Source organism: Lactuca virosa, chromosome 7, assembly GCF_052849685.1.
Source record: "Lactuca virosa cultivar CGN04683 chromosome 7, Lactuca_virosa_CGN04683_v6, whole genome shotgun sequence".
Classification (NCBI taxonomy): Eukaryota; Viridiplantae; Streptophyta; class Magnoliopsida; order Asterales; family Asteraceae; genus Lactuca; species Lactuca virosa.
The window spans coordinates 30,518,545-30,543,653 of NC_136432.1; the positions used below are offsets into that span (position 1 = coordinate 30,518,545).

Consider the following 25,109-nt stretch of genomic DNA (forward strand, 5'->3'; position numbering starts at 1 on the left):
AAACCAGTTGCCATGCGTAATCTGGGAGGGCTGGTATCGGGGTTTTATGGGGGACCTCGGTACGCCGCACGGGCAAAAAGTAATGTCGAACTTGCGTCCGTGACAACGTGCTACCCATGGAAATAGATTAGTTCTGCCACTAATCATAACATTTGTTACGTGATAATCAATATTAAGCTAAATATATTATTAAACCGTCTAATTTTTATCTACATAAGTACATAACGATATAAAATTGTGTCAATCTAACATATATTTGACATAACATATTTTCGATCTCAAAATCAGTGTTTTACGTTTTCGTACTTTATATTGTTGAAATATGATATTCTAAGAGCGGTCGAAATTACGTAAGTTTAATAAACTATATGTCATTTTCTATTGAACCTGATACTTTAAATATCGTCTCATTTCAAAACTAATTACATTGTTGTAATCATCATAAGTTGTCTAATTCAATCAAAATTATACATAATTTTTCTTAAACAAAATATCACCAAAATACAGATTTTGGGTTAATTTCTTATCCTTCTTTTATGAAATATATTTCTTTTACAAATTTGTTTTCCAACATTTTACATTTTTATTTTCATTCATGTAAGGTTGAAAAAAAATATAAAAAATTGTTTTTATATATTCTTTTTCACAAACAAAAAACACATTCGTATATATACTTACACATTATACATACATAAGTCGGTTTTTGTATTATAATATCAAATATAAAGACGATGAGGTTTTTGTATTTTAAATTCAGATAAATAGATTGTTTGATTAGAATAACAAACTTGTTAACAATTTTATGAATTAATAAGTCCCATCAAATAAATTTGTACACAAATCGGTTGCCAGCCAAGATCAATAAAAGCAATAAAAGCTGTAAGTAACAATCAACTATAGGCCCGATGACAGTGTACTATACTAGTACATTCTTTTACATAGGCCCGGTTAAGGCCCAATCATGCTGAAAATTTACCTTAAATGAGAAGAGAATCACTAATTCTAATCCGTTTTTTAAAAACTTTAAGAACCGGAATCAAAACCAATTACACGGGTTTTGGTTACGCAGGCAATTTCAGACTGGTTATCTGATCTAAATGCTCGTCCTTAAGTTTAAGCACCTATATCTAAATTCTACAACAAATAAGACAACATGTGGAATCATAGTCATTTTAAGCATGTTGTGATTATAAAAAAAATACATTATTGTTTGAAATGGTAAAAGTTGTGTTCAAATATCAAGTAATAACATGTAATTAAGTAGGTTGGTAATTAAATTTTTTGTTTTATAAGTTAATCATCTTTTGTTTTTGTTTTTTTTTTTTTTTTTTCTATCTTAATTCTGACTTCAAACTAATAATCTGAATGTATTCTATAAGTGATTTTTAACTTTCGTCAAGACCAAGGGGCAACATGACAATGGGTGTATGGAGGTTTCCCCCCACTTGTAATTCTCCTCTTCCTGGAGAATATTGCCTTATCACGGCATAAACATATCAAAACACGTTTACTCTTATCTTCATATACCAAATAAAGTGATTACAAAGTTGGGCATAGAAAAACGTAATTCATAATATCAAGATAACAAATAAATACAACATAAATCAAGATAATAAATAAATACAACATAAATGTAAATTAAAAAATTATAACAAGAACAATACTAATATTTTAAGTGGCATAGCTACACATCCCATGCATGCATACATTCCCTTTCGTGCACTTGTTACCACAACTCCCACAATGCTTCTTATCCGATCTTGGGTTGACACACTTCCCTTTGCAACAAATTTCTGAATACTTACATTTCTTCCCACATAACCCACAATTCATATTGTCACTCATCACATTAACACATTTCTTCTTGCAACAATCAGGTCCTGGACTTCCTTTTGCCCTACAAAGTCTAGGGTTTTTGTCACATGTTATTTTGGTGGCTTGTGGTTTCTGGGCAAGAAAACGACTAGTCCTTAGAAAGACTTGTTGATCTGGTTCTGATGTTGGGGTTTCCATGTTTTCAGTATCTAGATTTTCATCATCAATGATCAATGATTCTTCTTTAGTTGCTTGTATCATGAACACTAAAGCAAGAAGCATGGCTATCTTTATGAACTTTGAATGATTCATCATGTTGTTGCAAGTTTAGGGGATATTAGGGTTTGATAATCAGTTGAGATGAATTTGATGTGGTACTGATAAAGGATATTTATAGGCATTGATGAGCATTGAACTGATCGGCTAAATTTCTTCATAAATGTGTTCATATTATGTGTAGTGGGGTGGTCATATATCTAATGCGCTACAATGAAAGTTAGGTTCTTGTAGAAAATTATACTCATTTAGTCCCAAAACAATTAAACTCCCTATTCATACAAAACCCATTAGCGAAAAGGTTAATCATCAACTAAATCTTTAACATATACTTTTTCAATTACAAGGAAAAAGTTTACGTCATTCTGAAAAAATATATATATACGAATGAAAGTTTTTTTTTTTTCAATAGATCTTTAGAATATTCTTTAAAAATAACAAATCACAGTAGTTTAATAAATCAAACCCAAATTTACCCAAACGTTTCACATTATATAATTTTTATTTATACGTTTTAATTAACATCGCATAAAAATTGTTATATATACTTTCAACATCTAACATTGAATGGAGTTGATGAGTTTTTAACCATACTAATTACATTTTTAAATATTGTTATTAAATAAGATATTTAGTTTATAGGTACACATAGTATGACTTATGATTAGGCTACCAAACTATGGTAGACATTTTGTTGTCAAATGGAATTTCATTTAACAAGTTTAATGCCAAATGGGGCAATTTGCTTGTGTCAACTCAGGTTTACATCAGAGTCAAGTTTGAGTTGCACTCGGATAAGATAAGTCCAAGTCCATATAGCAATCTGGTAAACAAGCACTATGAAGTTTGGTACTTTGGTACGCTGTTTCCTGATTAAATTGATTAACAAAGTTTTTAGTTATCCTATTCCTATTTGTCTTTGATAACAAAGTATTAGTCATTGGTTTTATAATTTCACAACATTTAGTTACGAATTACTACTAATATCAATACGCATTCGTATTCACATCAAAATTTTCACAAAACCCGTGAAAAAAATCCATCCACAAAAACCCTAGACACCCAAAGATTACTAATCGACACAAAAACAAAGAAACGATACCATCAAAAACCATAAGGACAAAATAGTCTTTTCACATTCACTTTCACCGAGCCGACATCGTCAACAACAAACCGAAATGATCACTCGGCAAAACCGGAAGCTCCAATTCCTTTCCGCCTTTCTTCTGTTTCAAATAAGTCACATCCGGAATCGGTTTAGTCCCAACCATCACAACACTCTCAGCCTTCAAATCCCTCAAACAAATCAAAAACCTATCGAGCCTTTTTTGCAGTTTCCGATTAGCAGTCAACATGGGGTTTGACTTTGTGTCATAAGTCCACCCGATTTCTTTAGGATTCAATTCCGTCCACGCGTCATTCCATCCATCCGGAAGCGGAAACTCACCGTCCAATTTATCGTCCCAATTCATATCACCGCAAAAGATGACGTTCGGGTTTGACTTTAGAAAGTCAACGGCTTCATTTGCTTGTTTGACCCGTTCTTTGCTGTACATTTGGTCCCACTTTGGTGGGCCCGGGCATGGGCTTTCAAGATGGGTGGTGGCAATTACTAAAGGGGTGTTGTTTTCTTGGAGGGAAACTTCTGTGATGCATAACTCTCTTCCCATTGCAGAATAACTGAATTGCTTACAATTGAAGGATTTCACGGGTAATTTGCTAAGCTGTGAAGTGTGAATTCTATTAGAATATGTGTGAAGGGTAATACAGACAATTTGATATTTAATAAACTAAACTAAAATATAAAACAAAAATGCGATATGATACGAATGAAGCTAACCTGCATGCAAAAGTAAGGCCTTGTGATCGCCTTCTCAAAAGAAAGTGAGCATTTATACGACTTCCACCAATTGGATCTTTGAAAGATAGCATATATATCGGGAGTGACTTCCTACAAGATATATTTTCTTTTTTTATCAAATACCTATAATACCCTTCAAACGTTATGGACCAAAAGAAATACCATATGAGTACTACTATGTAAGTAACAATGACAATGGGCAAATAGGTCATTTTAGCTTTGAGGATTTCCCAAAAAGGGGCTTTGGCCTTTATAGATTATATGGCAAGAGGATACCTGCAAACATATGACATCTGGGGTATGCAATTGTATAATGTCACCTATGGCTCTCATTCTTATTCGAAGCTCAATATCTTCTGCAAACCAAACATTGTAACTCAAGATCTTCAACTTCCTTGGACTTGGATCCACTTTTGGTTGAATTTCATCTGGAAATACAGAATTTTGGACCTTTTAGTCATTTCACATTTCAATATTTTGTGGTTACTTTTTTATGGTATGAAAAGAAAACACAAACAAATGAGATAACAAGGAATTAACTCCATAGTAGCTACTACACATTTACATAGATAAAAATCCTACCAGTAAAAATCATAAACAACAATAGTTTGAAGTTTGAACTCACCAGAATCAACCACCTTTTTATCAGCCGATTTTAGCCCACGAGACACACTCAAATCGATAGAATTATCAGCAATCTCAACTGGGTCATCGCGAATCTTCCTCTTAGCGTTATTACATCTTTGTAACAGAGGCAAGAAAACATTGCCAACAGCGGAGGAACCCACCTCCAGTTCTTCATCGTCAAGCCCCAAATTCGACGAAAACGATGAGTTCCTAGTCCCACAGATTTCACAGCTCGACACTTTATATACGTTTAAAAAAGTGCAAGCTTTGCAAGACCATTTTTCTTGGTTTGATGACGACGAAAATGGCGGTGGGGACTGTGAGGATGAGCAAATCTGGCAATTGGGTTTTAGCGAATCGGTATTGATGAACGTGCATTTAGAGCAGGTCCATGAAGAAGCCATGGATTTGATTGAAATTAAAAGAGGGTTTAGGGTTTTTCTAGGGTTCTTGAAGAGAAACGGCAACGAAAGGGTTTTGGTTAGTGGGATTGAGAATGAGAGTGCGATTTTGAAAGATAACATTTGCCCGCGTCTCTCGTTTGAAATCAATTCCATCTTTTGTTCATAAATCAATTCCATCTTTTGGCAAATAAAATGCTTTTTTTAACAAATTAATGATAAAATGAGTTTTTTTTATTATTATTAAATTTACATAATCATTTAAATTTGTTATCAGTTTATTCCACCGGTTTTGTAAGATTATGTTATAACTTGTAGCAAATTGAAACATATCGCAATAAAATTATAATAAAAAATATGTAGTCGCGTTTGAGAGTGTTGTTTAATGTTACCTGTTACAATATGACTTATTAATTTATTAAATTTTTTTTAAACTAATAAAAATAATGTTTGAGTTTTTTTTAAATTTAATTGGATTTTTGGCAAAACAAAATATGGAACTTTTAAAAAGTTAGTGATAAGTGGTTTTTTTTTAAATCGTTTTTTTCAAACACACTTTAGAGAATAAAAAGCACTCTCAAACATCCTAGAAATTGTGTTTGTAATTCTTTTTTTTATACTATTTTATATTTGTAAATGTAAAATTCATGAATTTTATTTATGCGTGAAAACCTGATTGGCCACAACGTGGCAAATTGGTTTGGAACCGCACATCTTAAATGGGTGTCACGACGTAGCACTAAGTTGGTCACGGCGTGGCGACCATTTTTGTCAAACCATAATTTCCAGACTTTAACCCCTATTTAAAGGAAGTAAAGGCTAGGGTTTCCTCCACTCTCAGTCTCCATCACCTTTAAACGACTCCTTGTCCAAACCTTAACCCTTTTGAAGCTTTTGTGCTCATTTTGCAAGTTCTTGGTGGTTTTGAAGGAAGAAGGAGAAGAGTTGGTGCCTTGATTCAGCAAAAAAAATTCCCCTTCACTTATATGTATCTTATGGACTCTTTGTAAGTCCTCAAGTTTCCATCTTTTGATGTTTTCCTCTATAGATCTAGGTTTTATGTCATATTGTGGTCCTTTTTATGTGGTTTGTATGGATTGAAGAGATAAAGTTTGCAACTTTATGATTTCTCTATTTTCTAAGAGCATTATATCTCATAGATCTAAGAAGTGGTGGTGCTTTGGGAACCTTGCATGAATTCTAAATTATATTGCGTTTTTTTACCTAAATTTCGGAGAGGACATGCATGGGGTATGCATGTCCATAAATTTTGCATTTTTAGGGATCATTAGGGTCCCTAAAGTCCTTCTGGAAGTTGTGGACTGAGGACTTCATGGATTAAGTGTTTGTTGGTTAAATCACATGCATTAAGTTGCCTTTTGGACCTTAGAATTGAGATATGGGCTTAGTGGGATGTCTCAATAGATAAAGTTGTAAACTTTATCAATTAAGACCATGGGAAAAAACAGATATGAGCTTTGGAGATCATTGGATCGATGGAAAATAGATTAACCCTTTAAGTTGTTTTGGCCCAGTTCCCACGACGTGGCGATTAGGTGCCACCACGTGGCGGTTGGGGGTATCAGGCGACTGTTTTGTCTTTATTAGGCCACGACGTGGCGACCCTCTGAAGTAAACTTTGGACAATTGACTTTGATCATTAACTTTGGGTGTTGACTTTATCTTAAGTTGACTTATGGTCATGTACCAGTTTTAGAGCATAGACTAAGGTTGGACCTTGTTTGATTCGATAGGTGTGCTTTCGCACCGGTAGCGTGGCTTTGAGCTATGGTGTGGCCGATTTTGTGAGACAGATGCGTCTTCTCACTATACTATGTAGGATGTTAGCTGTCTTTGTGACTCTTGCATGTGTATGTTGGGTTAGGGCCATTTATTATATGTTGGGTTGGGCCCATTTATTACATGTTCGGCTGGTCCCATTTATTATATGTTGGGTTGGACCCATTTGCATGATTGGGCCCGCTTAAAGAAGTATGGTGATTGGTTTTCTTTCAGCAGTCGTCATTTTCCCATTTCCCCAGATTTATCTCGCTCCAATATTAACTGGAAAAGTAAGTTTTGTTGGGTGGATATGCATAGCTTGTGTCTACCATTTTTTTCTTTGTTGTGTTCCGCTTGGTGATGATTCGGTATCTTTGTCTGCCGATCTACGTGCTTTTGTGCCTTTATTTTCTCATTTATGTGTGAAAAGAGCATTTCTGCTGGAAATTGTCCTTTCTTTGTGTCATATGAACCCATTTTGGAAGGCTCGATGTCAACTGCCTGTGTTATTTGTATGTCGTACAGGTTTGTCTAACCTTTTGCTAGATTTGGTATAATTTCTTTTTTCCTTGGTCTTGGGTAATCTCCTGATATAAATGTTGTCTTCGGGTGTTTTCTCTATGCTCATTTATTGTTGAAGATTGGGGTAAATGCTCCTTTCAGCTGACATCATATTTGGTTGGTGACATTTCTCCCGAGTCCATTGTAGTATATGGTGTGGTTCCGGACCAAGATGTGGACCCGATGATTTCGATACCCGAGTCTCTCGTTACACTTCCAGGGTTTGGGCCGAATGTGTTTTCCATTGATCAACTTCTGGATATTTCTTGTCTTGTGATTGGTTCTTCTCATGTTGGTTCTTCCAGCTCAGTAGGAGTGGTGCCCCTAGAAATTGGCTCTCCTGATCGGAAGCATAGGCGGCTCCTTTTGCCCGATCAGTTTAAGCAGTTTTTACATGAAATTTACCAGGTGGGCCATCGTTGTGCTTCTCCTTTATCTTTGGATCATGTTGCCCTTAAACCAATTGGTACGTAGATACTTTTCCTATGATTTATGTGCTCGCACCTATGTTTTAGGTTTTAATATAGTATTTTTTTTCCGCTAATGCCATTTTTCTGGTTCATGTAGATGGGTGCCCTTCTTGCGTACTCTTTGAGGAAGAATTGGACGATGCATGTCGCTTTATAGCCCGTGCTGAAAAAATAAATTTCTACCGTACTTGGGCGGGATCTCAAGTTTTTTGACGGGTTGTTAACCTTACAATATCGTTTTTTGGATGCGGAGGTGAATTTGCGGGTTTTCGAGGGTATGAAGCTTGCAAGTGAAGAGATGTTGGTGAAGGTCGGGGAGATGTATGTCGACCTGTCAATATGTTACCGAGACGCTATGGCCAAGGTACATGTTGTGAAGAATTAGTGTATTCTACGGACCGAGCTACATGTTGTGAAGAATTAGTGTATTATTAGTCTAAACGGGTGGCATGTGTCGTAGTAATGATACTCGATGTTTACACAAGTGTAGTCGGCGGACCGAGCAACATGTTTTGAAGAATAAGTGTATTCTTAGGCTAAGCGGGTAGCCTGTATCGGAGTAATGATACTCGATGTATACACAAGTGTAGTCAGCGGACCGAGTTACATATTGTGAAGAATAAGTGTATTCTTAGGCTAAGCAGGTAGCTTGTATCGGAGTAATGATACTCGATGTATACCTAAGTGTAGTCGGTGGATCGAGCTACATGTTTTGAAGAATAAGTGTATTCTTAGGCTAAGCAGGTAGCATGTATTGGAGTAATGATACTAGATGTATACACAAGTGTAGTCGGCGGACCAAGCTACATGTTGTGAATAATAAGTGTATTCTTAGGCTAAGCAGGTAGCTTGTATCAGAGTAATGATACTCGATGTATACACAAGTGTAGTCGGAAGACCGAGCTACATGTTATGAAGAATAAGTGTATTCTTAGGCTAAGCGGGTAACATGTGCTTATTTTGTCATAAAGCGACTAGACCTTCCATGGTTTGTGTTATCGTCCACATGGTACATATGGGGTCTAATGATAACTTGTTCTACTCATCTCGTTCTTGTTCCGACTGGTATGCTTTTCCTAGCATATTCAAACATAGAACTTCCTAAGGTTTTTGACATGCCACATTCTTGGTATCGTCTCGCATTCCATTGTCTGTAGGACATATGATCCATCCCTTTTTCTGCTTCATGTATTATGTATGGACCTTCCCATGTTGGACGTAATTTTCCCCGTGGCTCCTGTATACTGGCCTCATTGTTTCGTAACGCCTTCTCGCCTACCTTGAAACAATGGCCCTTGACCCATTGGTTATAATAGCTTTATGTTTTCTTCTTATAAAGTTCTTGTCGTATTGCATCTACATTTCTTCGTTTCATGGAAACATATAGGTTTCCCCTTAGATTGTCATCATTATTGACCATGTCCATATTTGCCATTATAATTGTTAGGATAATCAATTCTAGTGGTAGTACTGCTTCCGACCCGTAAACTAAACTATAAGTATCTTATTTTGTTGTCGTTCGTGTTGTTGTTCGGTATGCTCATAAAAGGCTTTGTAATTCATCAACCCATCGTCCTTTGGCTTCGTTTAGTCTTGTTGCCAAGCTGTGCACAATTTTCATATTGGTGACCTCGGTTTGCCCGTTTGCCTCTAGGTGTGCTACTAAAGTAAATCTTTGATTGATTCTGAGTTCTTCGCACCATTCTCGAAAAGGATTATTTGCAAACTGTGTTCCATTGTTTGAAATTAGTGTATGTGGTACCCCGAAGCGGCAAATGATTTCTTTCCAAAAGAATCTGACCATGTTTTGGCCTATTATTATAGCTAATGGTTCTGCCTCGACCCATTTGGTGAGATAGTCTATTGCTACTACTAGTAATTTTACTTTCCCCGGTGCCTCTGGGAATGGTCCGACCATGTCTATTCCCCACTGAATGAAAGGACAGGGGCTACTGATGCTAATCATTGGTGTCGCCAATTTTCTTAGGATTGGTGCATGATTCTGGCACTTCTCACAATTGTAGATTACACCTTATGTATTTTGGTACAAGGTCGGCCAATAATACCCTATCCTCGATATATTGCGTATTCTTGTTTGTGCCCCTTCGTGTGCTCCGGCCACTCCTTCGTGCATCTCCCTTATGAGGTATTCTGCCTCCTTTCCATTTACACAACGTAAACGAGGTGTTAAGTACCTTTTTTTGTACAATACTCATTTTTCCACTACAACATATGGTGCCTTGACCCTTAGTTTCCTAACTTCCTTGTCGTCCGAAAGTAGCTTGCCCTCTGTTAGGTATTCAGTTATTGATCTCCTCCAGTTATTTGTGTCTGCTGTTATTAACATTATGTGCTTTGCTTCTATTGATTTTTCTTGTACTAATTCTACCAACACTTTCTTGGCTAAATGGGGAAAATTTGATGATGCGAGCTTAATTAGCGCGTCTGCACGTTAGTTTTTTTACCTTGGCACATGCTCTAGCCTAAAGCTTTTGAAGTGCTTTGTCAGTGCTTTCACTTTGTCTGCATATTGTGCTAGATTTTTTCCAGAAATTCTGTGACAACCCGAAAAAATTTTCCTTGTAAGTTCAGCCATTCAACTTAACCGAGTGTCAGACTCGTTTCTGCTATCAGTTAGCCTTGTTTAGAGTCTGTTTAAGGGTTCAAAGCTCAGTACATTCAAGCATTGAGTATAGGATTAGGTCGCGTAAGTTCCTAGCCTTGAAATCAAGCCCTACACCCCATTTGAGGGAGTGTACGGCCGTACACATGAGTGTGCGGCCATACACACATGTGTGTGCGGCCGTACACCCATGTTGGTCGTACACCCCCTCCATAAGAGTGATATCCTTCCATTCTTAAGCCATTTCTTCAGTTTCCAAGTCAAGAACATCGATTTCTCTCTCAACTATCATCGAGCCTTTCACCCGATCTTCAAGAATGTAAGCCTTTCTTCCGTTTTGATTTGTTGTTATCCTTTTTTCCCTAGTGACACCCTTTGATTTCATCCATTTGAAATCATCTTTTGACTAGATCTTCAAATCTTCATCCATTTCACCAAGAACACCAAGAACACACACTTGTTCTTGGTGATTGTGAACCTTTTCAAGCCTCCAGATCGTAAGTACTCCTTCCCTATGCTTAGAACTTGATAAGAACACTAGATTAACACCCTAAAAATGTCCAGAATTTCAAGAGCATAAGGAGTGTACGGCCGTACACCCATGTGTGGCCGTACACCCCTCAAAACACCCCTAAAGGGCCTTCAAAGTGGATTTCTAGCTTCAACACTTGATGAGCAATTGTCCCACAAGCTTCCCTTTCCTTAGAAAACACTTTTGTGCACTTATTACCATGAGTGTACGGCCGCACACTCCATGGCCGTACACCCATGGCCGCACACTCCTCATTGTGGCCGTACACTCCCCTTAGATGAATCACATGTGATTCTAACACTTGGTCCAAGTGTTTCCTAGTCCCTAAAGGTGTTTCGTTGCATATGGTTGCTTCTAAACCCTATATTTATGCCAATATATGCCATTATATGTCATTTAGGAGTCGTTGTGTCTCGGGACTTCATTCGTGGAACTTATCATCCTTACGCGCATATTCGTTTGAATCACCCACATAAGGTGAGTTCATACCCCCATAATGAATCTTTTAACTGTTTTAAATGCTTTTAAGGGGGGAATACAAGTTGAACACAATGATAATTGTGTAAATGTTTGTTATAAAACATCTTTCAAATATTGCTTATGTCTGTTATAAGTGAACAAAACATTTCAAAAACTCTTTTAAAGTTATGTTACTTTATAGTTTAACAAAACTCCGTTTTTAAAGTACAATCATAACTTAGTAGGAAAATGAGTCTTTTCAGTAACAGTTCAAGTAAAACACTAGTAAACTATAAGGGGTATAGTTTAGAGGTTCAGTTCATACTAGATGCTAGAACATACTATAAAGAGAAATAGGGAGGTAGATACAATACACGATAATATAGAGAACATACTATAAAGAGAAACAGGGAGGTAGATACAATGCATCAGAGAGACATACTATATACTATAACAAAGAGAACATACTAAGATACTATAACAGAACGACATACTAAGATGCTATAACATAAGAACAACTACAGGATCTAAGTATACTAATGAATCACTAACTCATTGTTCTAAACAAAATGTGATAGTAAAATTGGGTATACATGATCATATAACTTTAATGTGAGCCTACTTCTCGGCTCAGCAACAGGTTTGCTGAAGTCGCGTTTGGTTCCCAGAATCTCTTGCAGGGAGAGCGTATAGTATGGGGACTATTCATCACATTATGACCATAATAAAACAAACATGTTTTAAGGTAATCAGTACTACAGGATGTCAATTCAAAAGACAACTGTGTACTTATAATTTTCCCATTACTTTCATTTTGTGACAGTTCCACTTGAAAGTTAATGCAAACTATTTTCGAGACAAGATAGTTATAAACTAGGGAAAACTTACATTTTACAATCGACAATCAGAACAGTCGATTCTAGTACATTCAGTAGAAAGGGGCCTATAATGCTAACTTTATGATCCCTTAGTGTATGCATTCATGGATATATATTAATCGGGTCCGACAGGTAGTAGGATGTGTGCTTTCTGCTTCATTTCCTGTTCCTTGTTTGGTTGTGGGCTTAGAGCAGATTCACCCAGCCTACTATATATCCGATCTTAGCTATATATATGTTCAGTATAGACCAAGTAATCATAAGGGGTACCATGTATGGGCCAGGTCATAGGACACTAATTCAATGCACCGTTTTCTAGTACAAAACATACTTTTCAAATAAGAACTTTTGGTATACAAGACTAGAAATTTACCCAGTAAAGGGTTTAATCCATTTTATTAAACCAGTATAACTTAAAGGACCTTAGGTGGTTAATTCTATAATACATTAGTTTATACACCAAGGTTATATATAATTAATATCTGATAGGTAGTTGGATGTGTGCTTTCCGCCTCATTCCCTGTTCCTTGTTTGGTTGTGGGCTTAGGGCAGATTCACATAATTAACTATCTGTTTGATATTAGATTATATATAGCTAGTATAAACTAAGTGATTATAGAAGGAACCACTGTGGTTACCATTTTTATTAAAAGAAATAAGGGTTTTCTTAAAGAATATTTTCATCAAAATATAAAGTAACTATTACAGTTAACTCCGTGAGTACCAAGTGAATACGTCAGGGTTATATACAACGATGATCTAACAAACAATGGGATGTGTGCCTTCCGCCTCATTTCCTGTTCCTTGTTTGGTTGTGGGCTTAGGGCAGATACACACAATCGATTGTTGGGTTACTCTGAGTTTTATATAACTTGTATCCATTTAGTACTCATAGACAGGATTGTAGAGTTATTTTACTTATCTTTCATCAAAGCAGGAAATATAGGATTTTCTGGAGGAACATGCGAACTTTTCTAAACAAAACTTACAACTTACTACAACTTTCTTACAACTTACTTACATCACTAAAATCTTATGAACTCACCAGCTTAAATGTTGATCTACTCTTTCAAAATAACTTGTATTCTCAGGAGACCAGTAGACAGGTACGTGCACTGGGATTCAGAAGATGGAGCAGTATAGCTTCATGTCTTTTTGTTATTTGCTATGTATTCTATATTATGTGAATCACATACTTTGTAAACACTTTCTTTCTAATGAAATGGTTGTTTATTACTTTGCTTACTATGATGCATGACTTGTGATACTAAACATGACGTCCTCCACCCCAGAACGTTTCCGCCGTTCCGGTTTTGGGGTGTGACAAATTCCGTTTAAGTCATTTGTTTGGTTAGTGATTACCATCGTGTCTATAGAGGCGTGTATTTGTTCACACCCCATCTTGATAGCTAGTTGCAATCATGCGATGAGTGCTTCGTATTCCGATTCGTTGTTTGATGTTTGAAAATCAAATCTTAACGCGTAGGTTACCTCTTCTCCAGTTGGGCTCGTTAATATCAAGCCAGATCCTACACCTTCTGTACAGGAGGACCCATCCGAAAACAATTTCCATTGATTTTCTTGCATTACGTTTGTGCTTTCGATATTGTCATCTAATCCATGTACCGATGACACTTCCCTTTGGCTTGTTATTTCATTGATGAAGTCTACCAGTGTCTGTGCTTTTATGCTGGTTCGTGGTTTAAAAATGATTTCGTGTTCTCCCAACTCCATGACCCATTTAGCTAGTCTCCATAACTTCTCTGATTCTAAGAGCACTTGACGCAATGGAATATTTGTGAGTACTTCGATGGTATGTGCCAAGAAGTACCTTCTTAGTCTTCTCGTCGCGTTGACTAAGCATAACGCTAGTTTTTCCATATCTGAGTATCCCATCTCCGCTCCTTGTAGTATACGGCTTACAAAATATATGGGTACTTGTTTGTCTTCTCTGTTTGCCACTAGTATTGTATTGGGTTGTGTTCTTGATGCCGCCAAGTACATGGTTAAAACCTCACCCAGGATCGGCGATGTTAGAGTGGGTAGCTCAACTAACGCCATTTTGAGTTTGCGGAATGCGCTTTCAGCTTCTTCCGTCCATCGGAAAGTCTTTTTTTTTCTAATACACTTCTTAGCGTTTTGTAGAAAGGGTTTGTTTTCTCTGCAAATTTGGCCAGGAAACATCTGAATGCTGCCAATTTACCGTTTAGTGCTTGCACCTCTTTTATTGTCTTTGGTGATCGCATTTCTAGTAATACTTCTATCTTTTTAGGGTTCACTTTTATTCCATCCTTTGTGATGGCGTGTCCTAAGAATTTTCCTTCTTCCGTCCCAAAGATACACTTTTGGGGTTCAATTTCACATTTGCAACTCTTAAGTTGGCAAAGGTTTTCGCTATGTCTTGCAAGACATAACTGTCGTTTTTGCTTTTGACAACCATGTTATCCACATAGACTTCAATGTTTCTCCCAACTTGTGGCTCAAAAACTTTATCAGCTAATCTTTGGTACGTTGCCCTGCATTCCTTAGTCCAAATGACATTTTTATGTAGCAAAATGTTACTCTATCCGTATGGAAAGACGTTTTTTTCTTCATCCCCATGGTGCATGTGTATTTGGTGGTATCCTTTGTAAGCATCCAGAAAACTCTTCCATTTATGTCATTGTAGGGACTCTATCTTTTCATCGATGGACGGTGTGACATCCCAAATTTACGGTCATTTTAGAACTTTTATTTATGCTTATTTTTAAAACAAAGTATTTCTTTTGTTGCGAAATTGGTCCCAAAAATATTATTTCAATGTGAGATAATATTAACATTAAACATTTTTGAAGAAACATTCGATATTGATATATTTTCAAAACTTGAGATGTCATAACTGATACAAAACATAAGCATAAACAAACCTTAGATTAATTTACACTAATGATCTACATCTCCTTTAATTTCTCTGTGTAATGTATCTTCACATCGATACATGTGATACAAATAAGTTGAGTGGGTCAGGTTGGGAAACGTGGTGAGTACATAGGTTTTTCAACCCACATTAATATAATCAATGTGTTTAATTATCAAAAAATTAACCCAATTACCCATCCCCGGTTTACTATTTATTCTTCTCTAAGGATTTATCCTAAGGGTCATCTTAATCATCGTTGCTGACAATACTATTACAGGGATTTCTCTGCAACACATGTCAGTAGGTTTCTTTCTATTTTTATTCCTAAGGATTTGTCCAAAGGAATAAGCACGAAGTCCATCGTTGCCAGCGTTTAGGCACGAAGTCCATCGTTGTCGGCGTTTATGCACGAAGTCCATCGCTGCCAGTGTTTATCTTATAGGGACTAAGTCCATAGCTGCCAGTATCTATCTAATAGGCACCAAGTGCATAGCTGCCAGTGTTTATCTAATATGCACTAAGTCCATAGCTGCCAATATCTATCTAATAGACACTAAGTCCATAGCTACCAGTGTTTATCTAATATGTACTACGTCCATAGCTGTCAGTGTTCTACGGGACTATCATCAATTAGTCCGGTAGTTGTCACCTATACTTTGCTAAGTGACTAAATCGTTGGTAAAATAACAATTCCAAAGTAATGGCATTCTATCATTGTCTAATTCTTTTGTCATACTATGACACCCTATCTTTCATCATACTCTGGTATCTTTCATTACCCTTCGTTACCCAATGTATGATATTTATAAAAATACATATACGGTATAAATCAAATAAACTTATCTTTATAACATTTCATCTAACACATAACATCATTTCACATAAGCATATATAGCAGTTCTTTAATTAGATATTTCATATCTATGTGTAAGATGAAAGTAACTATGCACTCACTTGATAAAGTGATGACTCGAAACTCGGACAACACTTTGCTTCTAGCAATTGTCTTTTCCTTTGACGTAACCTAGTATCATTATCACTAAGTCTTAGTCTAATATTTCTTGCGATTAATTATTAGTTTAGATTTATTACTAATTCAAAGCTTACTGATCTATAACTGATAAGAGACAACCATGTAAGATCATATCGGAGGTATGGTCTTTTTTGTATATAGAGTATACTGTTTGGAAAGCCCGCTTTAAACACCTCACTAAATCGAACCTTGTCATCATCCCTGTAAGTAGATCAATCAGTATAAGGAATTGGAATCACTGATAAATCTTGTTTATAGGTTCATAATAACGATAATGAACTTAAACATAAGTTATACTTAAAGCATGGTAAGTATAACTCAACTTACAGGTGGTTTAGCGAAAAACCAGACTTTACGTGGGCAGAATTCTAAACCGAAAATTCTATTTCTCGTGGCTTTCTGATGCTCCGGAGCTTCGCTAATAACAATTAGGAAGTGCTAGAGAAAGGCCTAGGGACCTTGGGAGGGTTTTGGAAAAGATTGGATGAAAAGGTATGAAGAAAAGAGTGAAAATCGCCTTCTATTTATAGGTTGCCAAGAGATCCAGTATGCTGGGCGTACTCATATTACGCTGGGTGTATTGGGTACGTTTGGTGTACTCAACTTATGTTGGGCGTACTGGGGCCACGTGTCGTCATCTGGTGGCAACCCGTGAGGAGAAAGGGGCGTACCAGATCGCGACACGTGCCGCACTCTTGTTAATCCGAAAATTAATTATCTTGTAAAATCCATAAATTTCGCATACATTTTTCGTTTTTGACGTTATTTATATCCACACGTAACTACCGACGAGATCTACAACTTTTGTTTAGACTCGGTCGGCTAATTTCGATTTTATTTTTAAAGTTATATTTTAATAGGCTTAAACAATTAAAGTCTATTAAAAATTCATCACTTTGTCATCTGACGTTTGTTTTCAACTGTCTTTATATCGTTGAACTCCTATTAATGAGATCTTCAATTATCGTTTAGATTGTTTCGGCTAAAAATCTACCGATCTAAAATTCGATTTCTGAGCTGTATACTGCTACGTTGAATCATAACTTCCTCTACTGAAGTCAGATTTTGACGTTCTCTATATGCACACTCTCGGTTTAACTAATACTATGACTTTCGTTTAGATTATTAAGGATAAAAAGTACTTTATCAAATCTCACTTTTTACGATACGCAGAGTCGTGTCGGTTTAATCGTGAAACTTCGAAGAAGCATAACTTCTTCATACGAAGTCAGATTTCATCGTTCTTTATATGTACGGAATCCTTGTGACATATACTATAACTATGGTTAACATTATTTATCCTAAATAATTTTTTATCAAAAAGTAATTCTTAACGCTTATTATCTCTAATTGACTACCCGAATCTGCGGGTGTTACAGACGGTAACGGGTAGCAGTCTTTTGGGCATTCCGTGTTTTTTTCCTTGAAGTCTATGAACATCCTCCATTGTCCATCTCTTTTTTTTACTAAGACTGGGTTCGCTATCGAGGATGGGAAAAGCGATTCCTGTACTACGCATACTTTCACCAATTTATCGACTTCGTCATTTATTGCTTTATTCATGTCTTTCGGCCCCCTCTTTTTTCTGTCGGATTGGCATGCTTCCTGGTCTTTCATCCAGTTTGTGTTCGACCAGTTGTCTGGGCATACCGGTCATGTCTGCTGCCTCCCACGTGAATACGTCAACATTTTCTTTTAAGAGTGTCGTCAATCCGTCTCTTAACTTGCATGGTAACCCTACTCCGATCCGCACTCCTTGGTCTGCATATCTGGTATTGATTATAGTTTCTTCTAATCCATTATTTGCATGCATTTTTTCCGAATCGTCATACTTGCTCCGTTCTCTACCACCATCGCTACATGTCCCGTTGGTGGTTTATTGTGGACCGTTTCATATCCATTTGTCGTTCGGAACCGGATCGCGTCGTGGATTCTTGACACGATTGCTTCGAACTTTCTCATTGCGCTTCTCCCGGATATGATATTGTATGGTGACGTTGATTGCACGATCGTGAAAGCTATTATTTGTATATTCTTGGCTTGTGTTAACCGATCTGTTAAAGTTAGTGGGACGGAAAATATCCCTTTCGGCCACACAGAATGTCCCGCAAAGCTTGTTACATGCCCTGCTGGTTGTTTTTTTTTTTTTTTCGTGTTTGCTCTGGTAACTGTGAAAAGTAGTTGTCGTACATAATTTCAGGCGAACTCCCACTATTGCAGTATATCCTATGAATGCCTATATCGTATATTTGTCCATTATAAGTATCGAACCGTCTTCTTGGTGGTGAGTAATATGTTCTTTTTCTCCATTAAACATACCTTGTAGATGCTCAGTGTCTTTTTTTCCTACATGCATTGGGTAGTTTATTTCTTTTGCTTTACTATTTGACATGTTGCCCTGCCCGTGGTGTTTAAATTTTGATCTGCTTGTGGGGTGTTCCCTTTGTTTGTCACTCTGGTACCCTCATAATACGGATGGTGCCAATGTTGTTACGGCGAACTCCAGGCGCATGCTTAGCTCTTTCACCCAAATGTCTCAGTCTAATAAGCGTCTGGGAATCCGCTCTGCATAAGATAAACAAGTGCTAGGTCTGACAGTCATACTGAGGGCTGGCTCCCGACATAGCTCTCCGATGCCTAAATTAGATTGCGGTTTCTGGTGTTGCCTTAATGCTATGTATGATGTCTCTTTTTGGCCTTACCTTGCTCCTCAGATATCATGTATTTGGGGGTATTTATAGGTTGTTCATTGTTAAAAGAGTTTATATCCTTGGTCGGTCTACACGCAAGCAGGTCCCTTGTCCTTTCCTTGTTTTCTTTATTGTTCCGTACCGTTTCTTTTGCATGTTTCCTGTGATATGGTTTCGATACTTGTGTACGATGTATTCGAATTTATATTCGTTCGTAATAAGTCGCGGTGTTTGTAACGCCAATCTGTTAAGTACTGGGCCGGTAATGGATTTCCTCGGATTACCGGTCTGGTACATCATTATATAATAATGAACTAGTTATAGTATTTACTTTTTGTTTAAATGGTTAAGAATTATTTTGCATTAATGAAACTAAAAAAAAATAGTGTAACCGGGTTACCCGCTCCCGGAACCAGAACCGTCGGTTCCAAAAATTTAATAACCGCCTAGGCCAGTTCCGGTTCCGATGAAGTGAGGTGGGTACCCGCCTATGCTCGTCCCTACTTTTAAATAGGATTAGTCAAGTTTAAATATACATACTTACACTCTAATTTTTTTGCTTGAAAAAAAATCTAGAATAAATGAATACTTAACAAAAATAAGCCGACGGAAGCATACAGCAAATTTTTCAACAATTTATTCCTTCAAGCCCTTGGATAACGAAACAAAACAACACTAGGCTACTAATGCTTGAATTTTCAACATCTTACACAACCAAAATGTTGAGCAAAACCATTTTTATGGAGGATAAAACATGCTCAAACTCATCTATTTATTCTCGACTTCCACCATGAATTACCCTAAACACTAAATACAACATTATACAAAATATTTAAACCCATAAAAAAGAATCAAAAGCTCCATCTTCCTCTTTCTTTTTTCTACAAAAACAGAAAACTGTATCAATATAAAATATTCAAGAAAAGTTTCAATTCTGTTTTAAGTTCATAAGTTCACCTTTGAGGTCACAAAATAAATAAACAGAAGATGACACCAATAATCAGTCCCCAAAAAACACGTAAATTGTCCCCAACGAATCTTGATGTTTCCATGCCACTTGTTGCATTGGTCGAGTTCACCACTGTGTTCGTTCTATTGCTTATTATCTTACTGCAAATACATTAAATAAAGATATTATATATTATATATAAATAAATAAACAATTACTAGAAAGATAATGGGATCGAATTATGAAACTGGTCTTTTTACAAATACGTTAATCATAAATAAACTCAAAAAGATCTTTGCAATAATTAGTAGCATGATTACAGTCATTACACTCCTTTATTACTAAAAGTATCATACTAAAGTGTTGTTTAATAAAAAAGAAATATTCTTTTTTTGTAAGTTTTAATGAATTATTTTTGGGAAATGAGAAATGGGACAAATAAAGGTACAAAAGATGGCAGAAAAATGTAGCTAACCTTCCTGGAAATACACAGACCCCGTGACCTGCAGTGGGTACATAAATCAGAGCAAAAAAAGAAAGTTATTTACATAATTTATAACAGTTGGGGCCCTTAAATTTCTATTTATTTTCATACCCATTTCTAAATAATTTAAATGTACTAAAAAAGACCAAACTTTACAAAGATTTGAGTCTGAGTATAGAAGCTGTAATGGGATGTATCTTTTGGTAAATTTCTAACCCCTTTAATTCAATAAGGTTTCATTTTAGTCCCCTAATTATATTTGAAATTCACATTTTCATTATTTGTCACTAACTAATCTATTGTATTAAATATTTAATAATGTTTCATTTTACTCCCCAATGTCGAATATTAAATATTTTCTATAGTTTTTTATAGCTACATGCATAGTAATATTATCATCTTTTATATTTTCGAAAAATACTTGTCTTTTATATTTTTTTAAATATCGGGTATTGAAATATGGCACGTGCTTCAAAAAACAACAAATTTTGAGGGGAGTTTACAAACATTTAAGATAGATGAGACCGAATTATTAACTTATAAAAGAAGCTCTTGAAAAAAGTGAACGCATTGGAGAAAGTTTGTAGGTGTAAGTTTTTGGTATATAAAATTATTGGAAAAATGATATGACAAAAATAATAATAATAAGTGTATATGCTCTTTAAAATCTACAACTTTCTTGACAAGAGAATAACCCTAGTTCTTGACAAAAGAATAACCCTAGTTCTTCTTGACAAGAGAATGACCCTTTTTCAGGGCTAAAACAGTCATAATCTGCAACTTTCTTGGTTACATTCTATACGTTCTACTGTTTTCACTCAAATCTGTCAAAAAAAGATGACAAGTGTTTGTCCTTCTGTCTTATAAGTGGACACAACACTGCAAACACATACTCATATACAGTGTCAAACAGTAGAAGCATCCTATGACTTATGAATCTTGAAATTTTCAAAGGATTTCAAGAATGTCCTATATCTTCAACAAATGACTAAAAAAGATTCATACTATAGCTTTTTTATGGCAAATGAAGTGATTATAGCTATAAAGTTTGAACCTTTTTAAGTTGACAAGATTCAAGAATTATCATACTAGCATAAAATGATGTACATTGTGCAATGAAAGAAGTACTTACTTGGATCAGTAGTTGTGATCATGGCAACACCTTTGAAATCACAAGAACTTGTAGACCTTCCTTCTTTTTCATAGTAACTATCAAATGCATATGAAGCATGATTTTGAACATTATTAGGTGAATAACAAGTTTCCCCTGGTTGAATTTCTGAACAATTTGCTCTTCCGGGCCCACAAGCCCAATCCAAAGCAGTTTGCAATGTTTTACCATCAACCCCTTCCATTGCAACACAAAACGTTTGATTCGTAGTATCATTCGCTAAAAATTCACCTCTTCCAGATACATGAAGCAAGTAAACAGGAGTCGAATTTGCATAAAAAAGCCCCCAATTCGCTTCAGAAACAGGAGTCGACCTCAAATCTTCGTTAAACAATTCGTATATGTAAACACTAGAAGTGTATTCAGGATGCAAAGGTGTCCCACTTCGATCAAGAATATGTTTGATTAAATTCGAATTATATGTATCCGCATTATCGATTGTTGCGTATGGTTCTTTTGAGTCTCCCTTTGAAGGCCAACCAGTTTCAGTTACAAGAACCAAAACATCGGAAACGTTTAGATTCTTCATTGAGTTATAAGCGGAATCGATCATGGCGTCAAGAACGTTTGTGTAATGCAATAATGTATTCGGATCGACCATCTCTTTCGAAGGTGTTAATGGTTTAAACAACGAATTATCAAGAGGGACGACTCCTTTGTTTTGCATAAACACATAGTACGGGTACATGTTCATCATCAATGGCGAACTAGTCCTTGAAAGAAACTTAAGAAGCTGGACGACAACAGGCGAAATGGTTTGATTGAAATAAGCTTGTGAAGGTGGGAATGGATCGAGAATGATATTGGCAGCATGCGGGGTGGAGATTTTGATCTGGGTATGTAAATTTGATGCGACTAAAGCACTGTAAAGCGATTCAATGGCGGGCATTAACATGGAAGATAACGAAGGGACGGTGGTTAACACCTCATCGCCGACTGCCACGGTGGTGATGAGGGTGTCCGGGTAGAATGCGGCGACATTCTTGTTGATCCAGTTTGCTGCGGTGGTGTTGGATGACCCGATACCGAGGATTTGGTTATTGGGTACTGAAACGATGACCCGAATCTTGGTTTTTGATAGGGCTTTGAGGATTTCCGGGTCGGAATCATAGATACGGATATGGGTTACCTTTTGTTGTTGCAAGAATGACACTAATTTTGCAGGTGGAAGTAAATTTGAGACATCTGTTCCTATGTTAACTCCCACATAAGGTTCGTCTTTAGCTTGTTGTGCTTTAACCTCTGCATATAAATAGAAAATGCCATTAGGGTTCTTCAATTTGTGCATAAGAGTGTAAAATTTTGAAATTTCGAAGTGGGGTGTGTGGATTTGATTGTGTTTAAGGTGAGTTTCTTGAATTTTGTGTCGAGAAGCTGTGTTTGTTGATTGGGTACTGTAAATTTATAATCTTGGAATAAAAGGGATTGATTAAACTAGGTTTTCTGAAGCTGTAAAGTGGAAATTTGAGTTGTGTAAGTACCTGGTAATGCAGCAGAGAAGACGAAGAAGAAGATGAGCAAGAAAGAAGGGAGACTAAGAACCGCCATTAAAGAGAAGCTTAAGGTCTGCAAGTTTCATGTTCTATGAGTGGCAGTTGAACAAGAGCTTGCATCCTAGCAACTTGGGCAGGAAATCTTTGATAGTAGTTTTGACTAGTGAGATCTAGATTCTAGAAAGTAATTGAAGAACTTGGAGCTTGTAGTAGTTTACTATTATACCCTCGGTAGCATTGGGTGCCCACTCTTTTTGGAGCTTTTGGCCCTTTGCACGTTGTTCCTCGGTTTTTCTTTTGGGATGAGGCAAGAAAGGTGTGAAGTGTGAACTCATTTGCGTAAAAATAAGGTTAAAATATAACATTCTTTTTATATTTTATCAAATAAACATCTTTTGGGCAAGAAAATCTTTAAGAAAAAATTGTAGTGGTTTTACTTTAACTAGCATCTGTTGGTAACCAAGGGAAATGTATTGGACTTGATAGTAAATGGCTCTTATACCCTCAATGGCATTAGCATTGGGTGCCAACTCTGCAACTCATTTGTGTAAAAACAAGTGTGACACTTGGGAAATTTTTTTGAAAAAAACACGTAACATTATAGAATTATTGAATTAATATGTGTGATTATTTTTTAATTTTTTTTATTGGCTTATACATCATCTTATTATCTTATAGACTTATATAATTTGTTGCATAAATTAACAAAAACCTAGAAACAATACAAAAGATATCCATGCCATCAATATAGTCGACAAAAGACTACATTTCATTCATAAATGTCATCGATACAGACAATAAGGGCTTTAAATGGAGGTTAAGATTTGCAAGACATTAATATTAAATAAATACAAAACCTATCTAGTTTAGGGCTTTAAATGGAGGTTAAGATTTGCAAGACATTAATGCTGCCGCCAAAAGGAAAGGCATGGCGAAAAAAGAAAAGTACAAAACGAATACATAATACAAAAACGAGAATCACACCAATTAGTCCATCTGTACTTTTCCATTTGTTTAACCCAATTAAATACCACAGCAATAATATTGTCCGCCAGTTTCAAGGAAGAGACACACGTGTTGGTGAAAACTTTCTCATTTCGGGCACGTCAGACACACCAAAGGTTGCCATAGAAGATGGCTAAAAGGAGCTTTTTTTTAGGGCAGTTTCCCAAATTAGCTGCAAAATTAACCATCTCAGCGACAAAAGATAATTGTTGGAACGAGAACTTGCACCGTTTCAAGATTTTGAGCAAAGTATCTTGAGCAAACAAGCAGCCCAAAAGACTGTGATGTGTATCATCAAGCCCCGATGTGCAACTATAACAGGTGGTGGTAGGAATGTTAATCCCACAACGGGAGAGGGCAGTCGTAGAAGGAACACGATCCATACAATCCCGCCAAGTGAGAATAATGACTTTAAGAGGAACTAATCTGCACCAAACAGTAGGAGTGTCCACCAGAACAGTCAATTTAGAATCAATCAACTTTCGGAGGTCACAAACATAAAAATTCCCTTCGGAGGATAAGGAGCATTTCCACAAATCACTGCCATCAATCATAACCACTGAATCCAAGCAATCAGTGATATCAGAAAATTCAATGATCTCCACGAGGCTGCTGGGAGCTCGTTTCCAAGCCCAGTTAATCGAATTTGGGTCCATTCTCTCTGAAACCAGACATGATTTTTTCTTGTCCACTTCAAAACGAGATGGGAAGAGGGTGGCGAGATTGTTTACACCAATCCATTTATCACACCAGAAGAGAGTACTCGTGCCCGACTTTATGCGGATATCAAAAACGGAATAATAATCAATTTCGATGTCATCCAAATCACGAATCACCGTAGAAATATTGTACCACACACCAGGGAAAGATTTTTTAGCCATGGACTTGATAGGTTTTCTATCAAGATTATGAATCCAGCTGATAACACACCTTCAAAAAGATAGAGGATTCGTCTTGAAACGCCAAAACCATTTGGTAAGAAGAGCCCAGTTCAACGATTGTCACGATCTGACTCCAAGACATCCCTTCTCTTTAGATCCAAGTATTACTTTTCGTGCAACCCAATTAAATTTATTTATTTTGTCATTACCGCCCCATAA

General features: G+C 36.4%; 4 protein-coding genes across 4 annotated transcripts; all 4 read right to left on the reverse strand.

Moving 5' to 3' along the window:
• Positions 1 to 3,072: 3,072 nt before the first annotated feature.
• On the reverse strand, positions 3,073 to 5,130 carry LOC145123683 (endonuclease/exonuclease/phosphatase family protein). Its single transcript, XM_079058884.1, has 4 exons — positions 4,578 to 5,130; positions 4,229 to 4,380; positions 3,932 to 4,042; positions 3,073 to 3,815 (listed from the first exon to the last, which is right to left on the reverse strand). The coding sequence occupies exons 1-4, from the start codon at positions 5,101 to 5,103 to the stop codon at positions 3,237 to 3,239; spliced, it is 1,368 nt and encodes a 455-aa protein (XP_078915010.1). The 5' UTR covers positions 5,104 to 5,130; the 3' UTR covers positions 3,073 to 3,236.
• An 8,574-nt stretch (positions 5,131 to 13,704) lies between these two features.
• On the reverse strand, positions 13,705 to 14,346 carry LOC145126500 (uncharacterized). Its single transcript, XM_079061858.1, has one exon. The coding sequence runs from the start codon at positions 14,344 to 14,346 to the stop codon at positions 13,705 to 13,707; it is 642 nt and encodes a 213-aa protein (XP_078917984.1).
• Positions 14,347 to 19,864: 5,518 nt separating this feature from the next.
• On the reverse strand, positions 19,865 to 23,199 carry LOC145124528 (O-Glycosyl hydrolases family 17 protein). The gene is made up of 4 exons (XM_079059917.1): positions 22,993 to 23,199; positions 21,473 to 22,753; positions 20,332 to 20,359; positions 19,865 to 20,017 (listed from the first exon to the last, which is right to left on the reverse strand). The coding sequence occupies exons 1-4, from the start codon at positions 23,057 to 23,059 to the stop codon at positions 19,873 to 19,875; spliced, it is 1,521 nt and encodes a 506-aa protein (XP_078916043.1). The 5' UTR covers positions 23,060 to 23,199; the 3' UTR covers positions 19,865 to 19,872.
• A 911-nt stretch (positions 23,200 to 24,110) lies between these two features.
• LOC145126501 (uncharacterized) lies at positions 24,111 to 24,890 on the reverse strand. The gene has a single exon (XM_079061859.1). It carries the CDS (start codon positions 24,888 to 24,890, stop codon positions 24,111 to 24,113), a length of 780 nt encoding a protein of 259 aa, XP_078917985.1.
• Between the last annotated feature and the right edge of the window lie 219 nt (positions 24,891 to 25,109).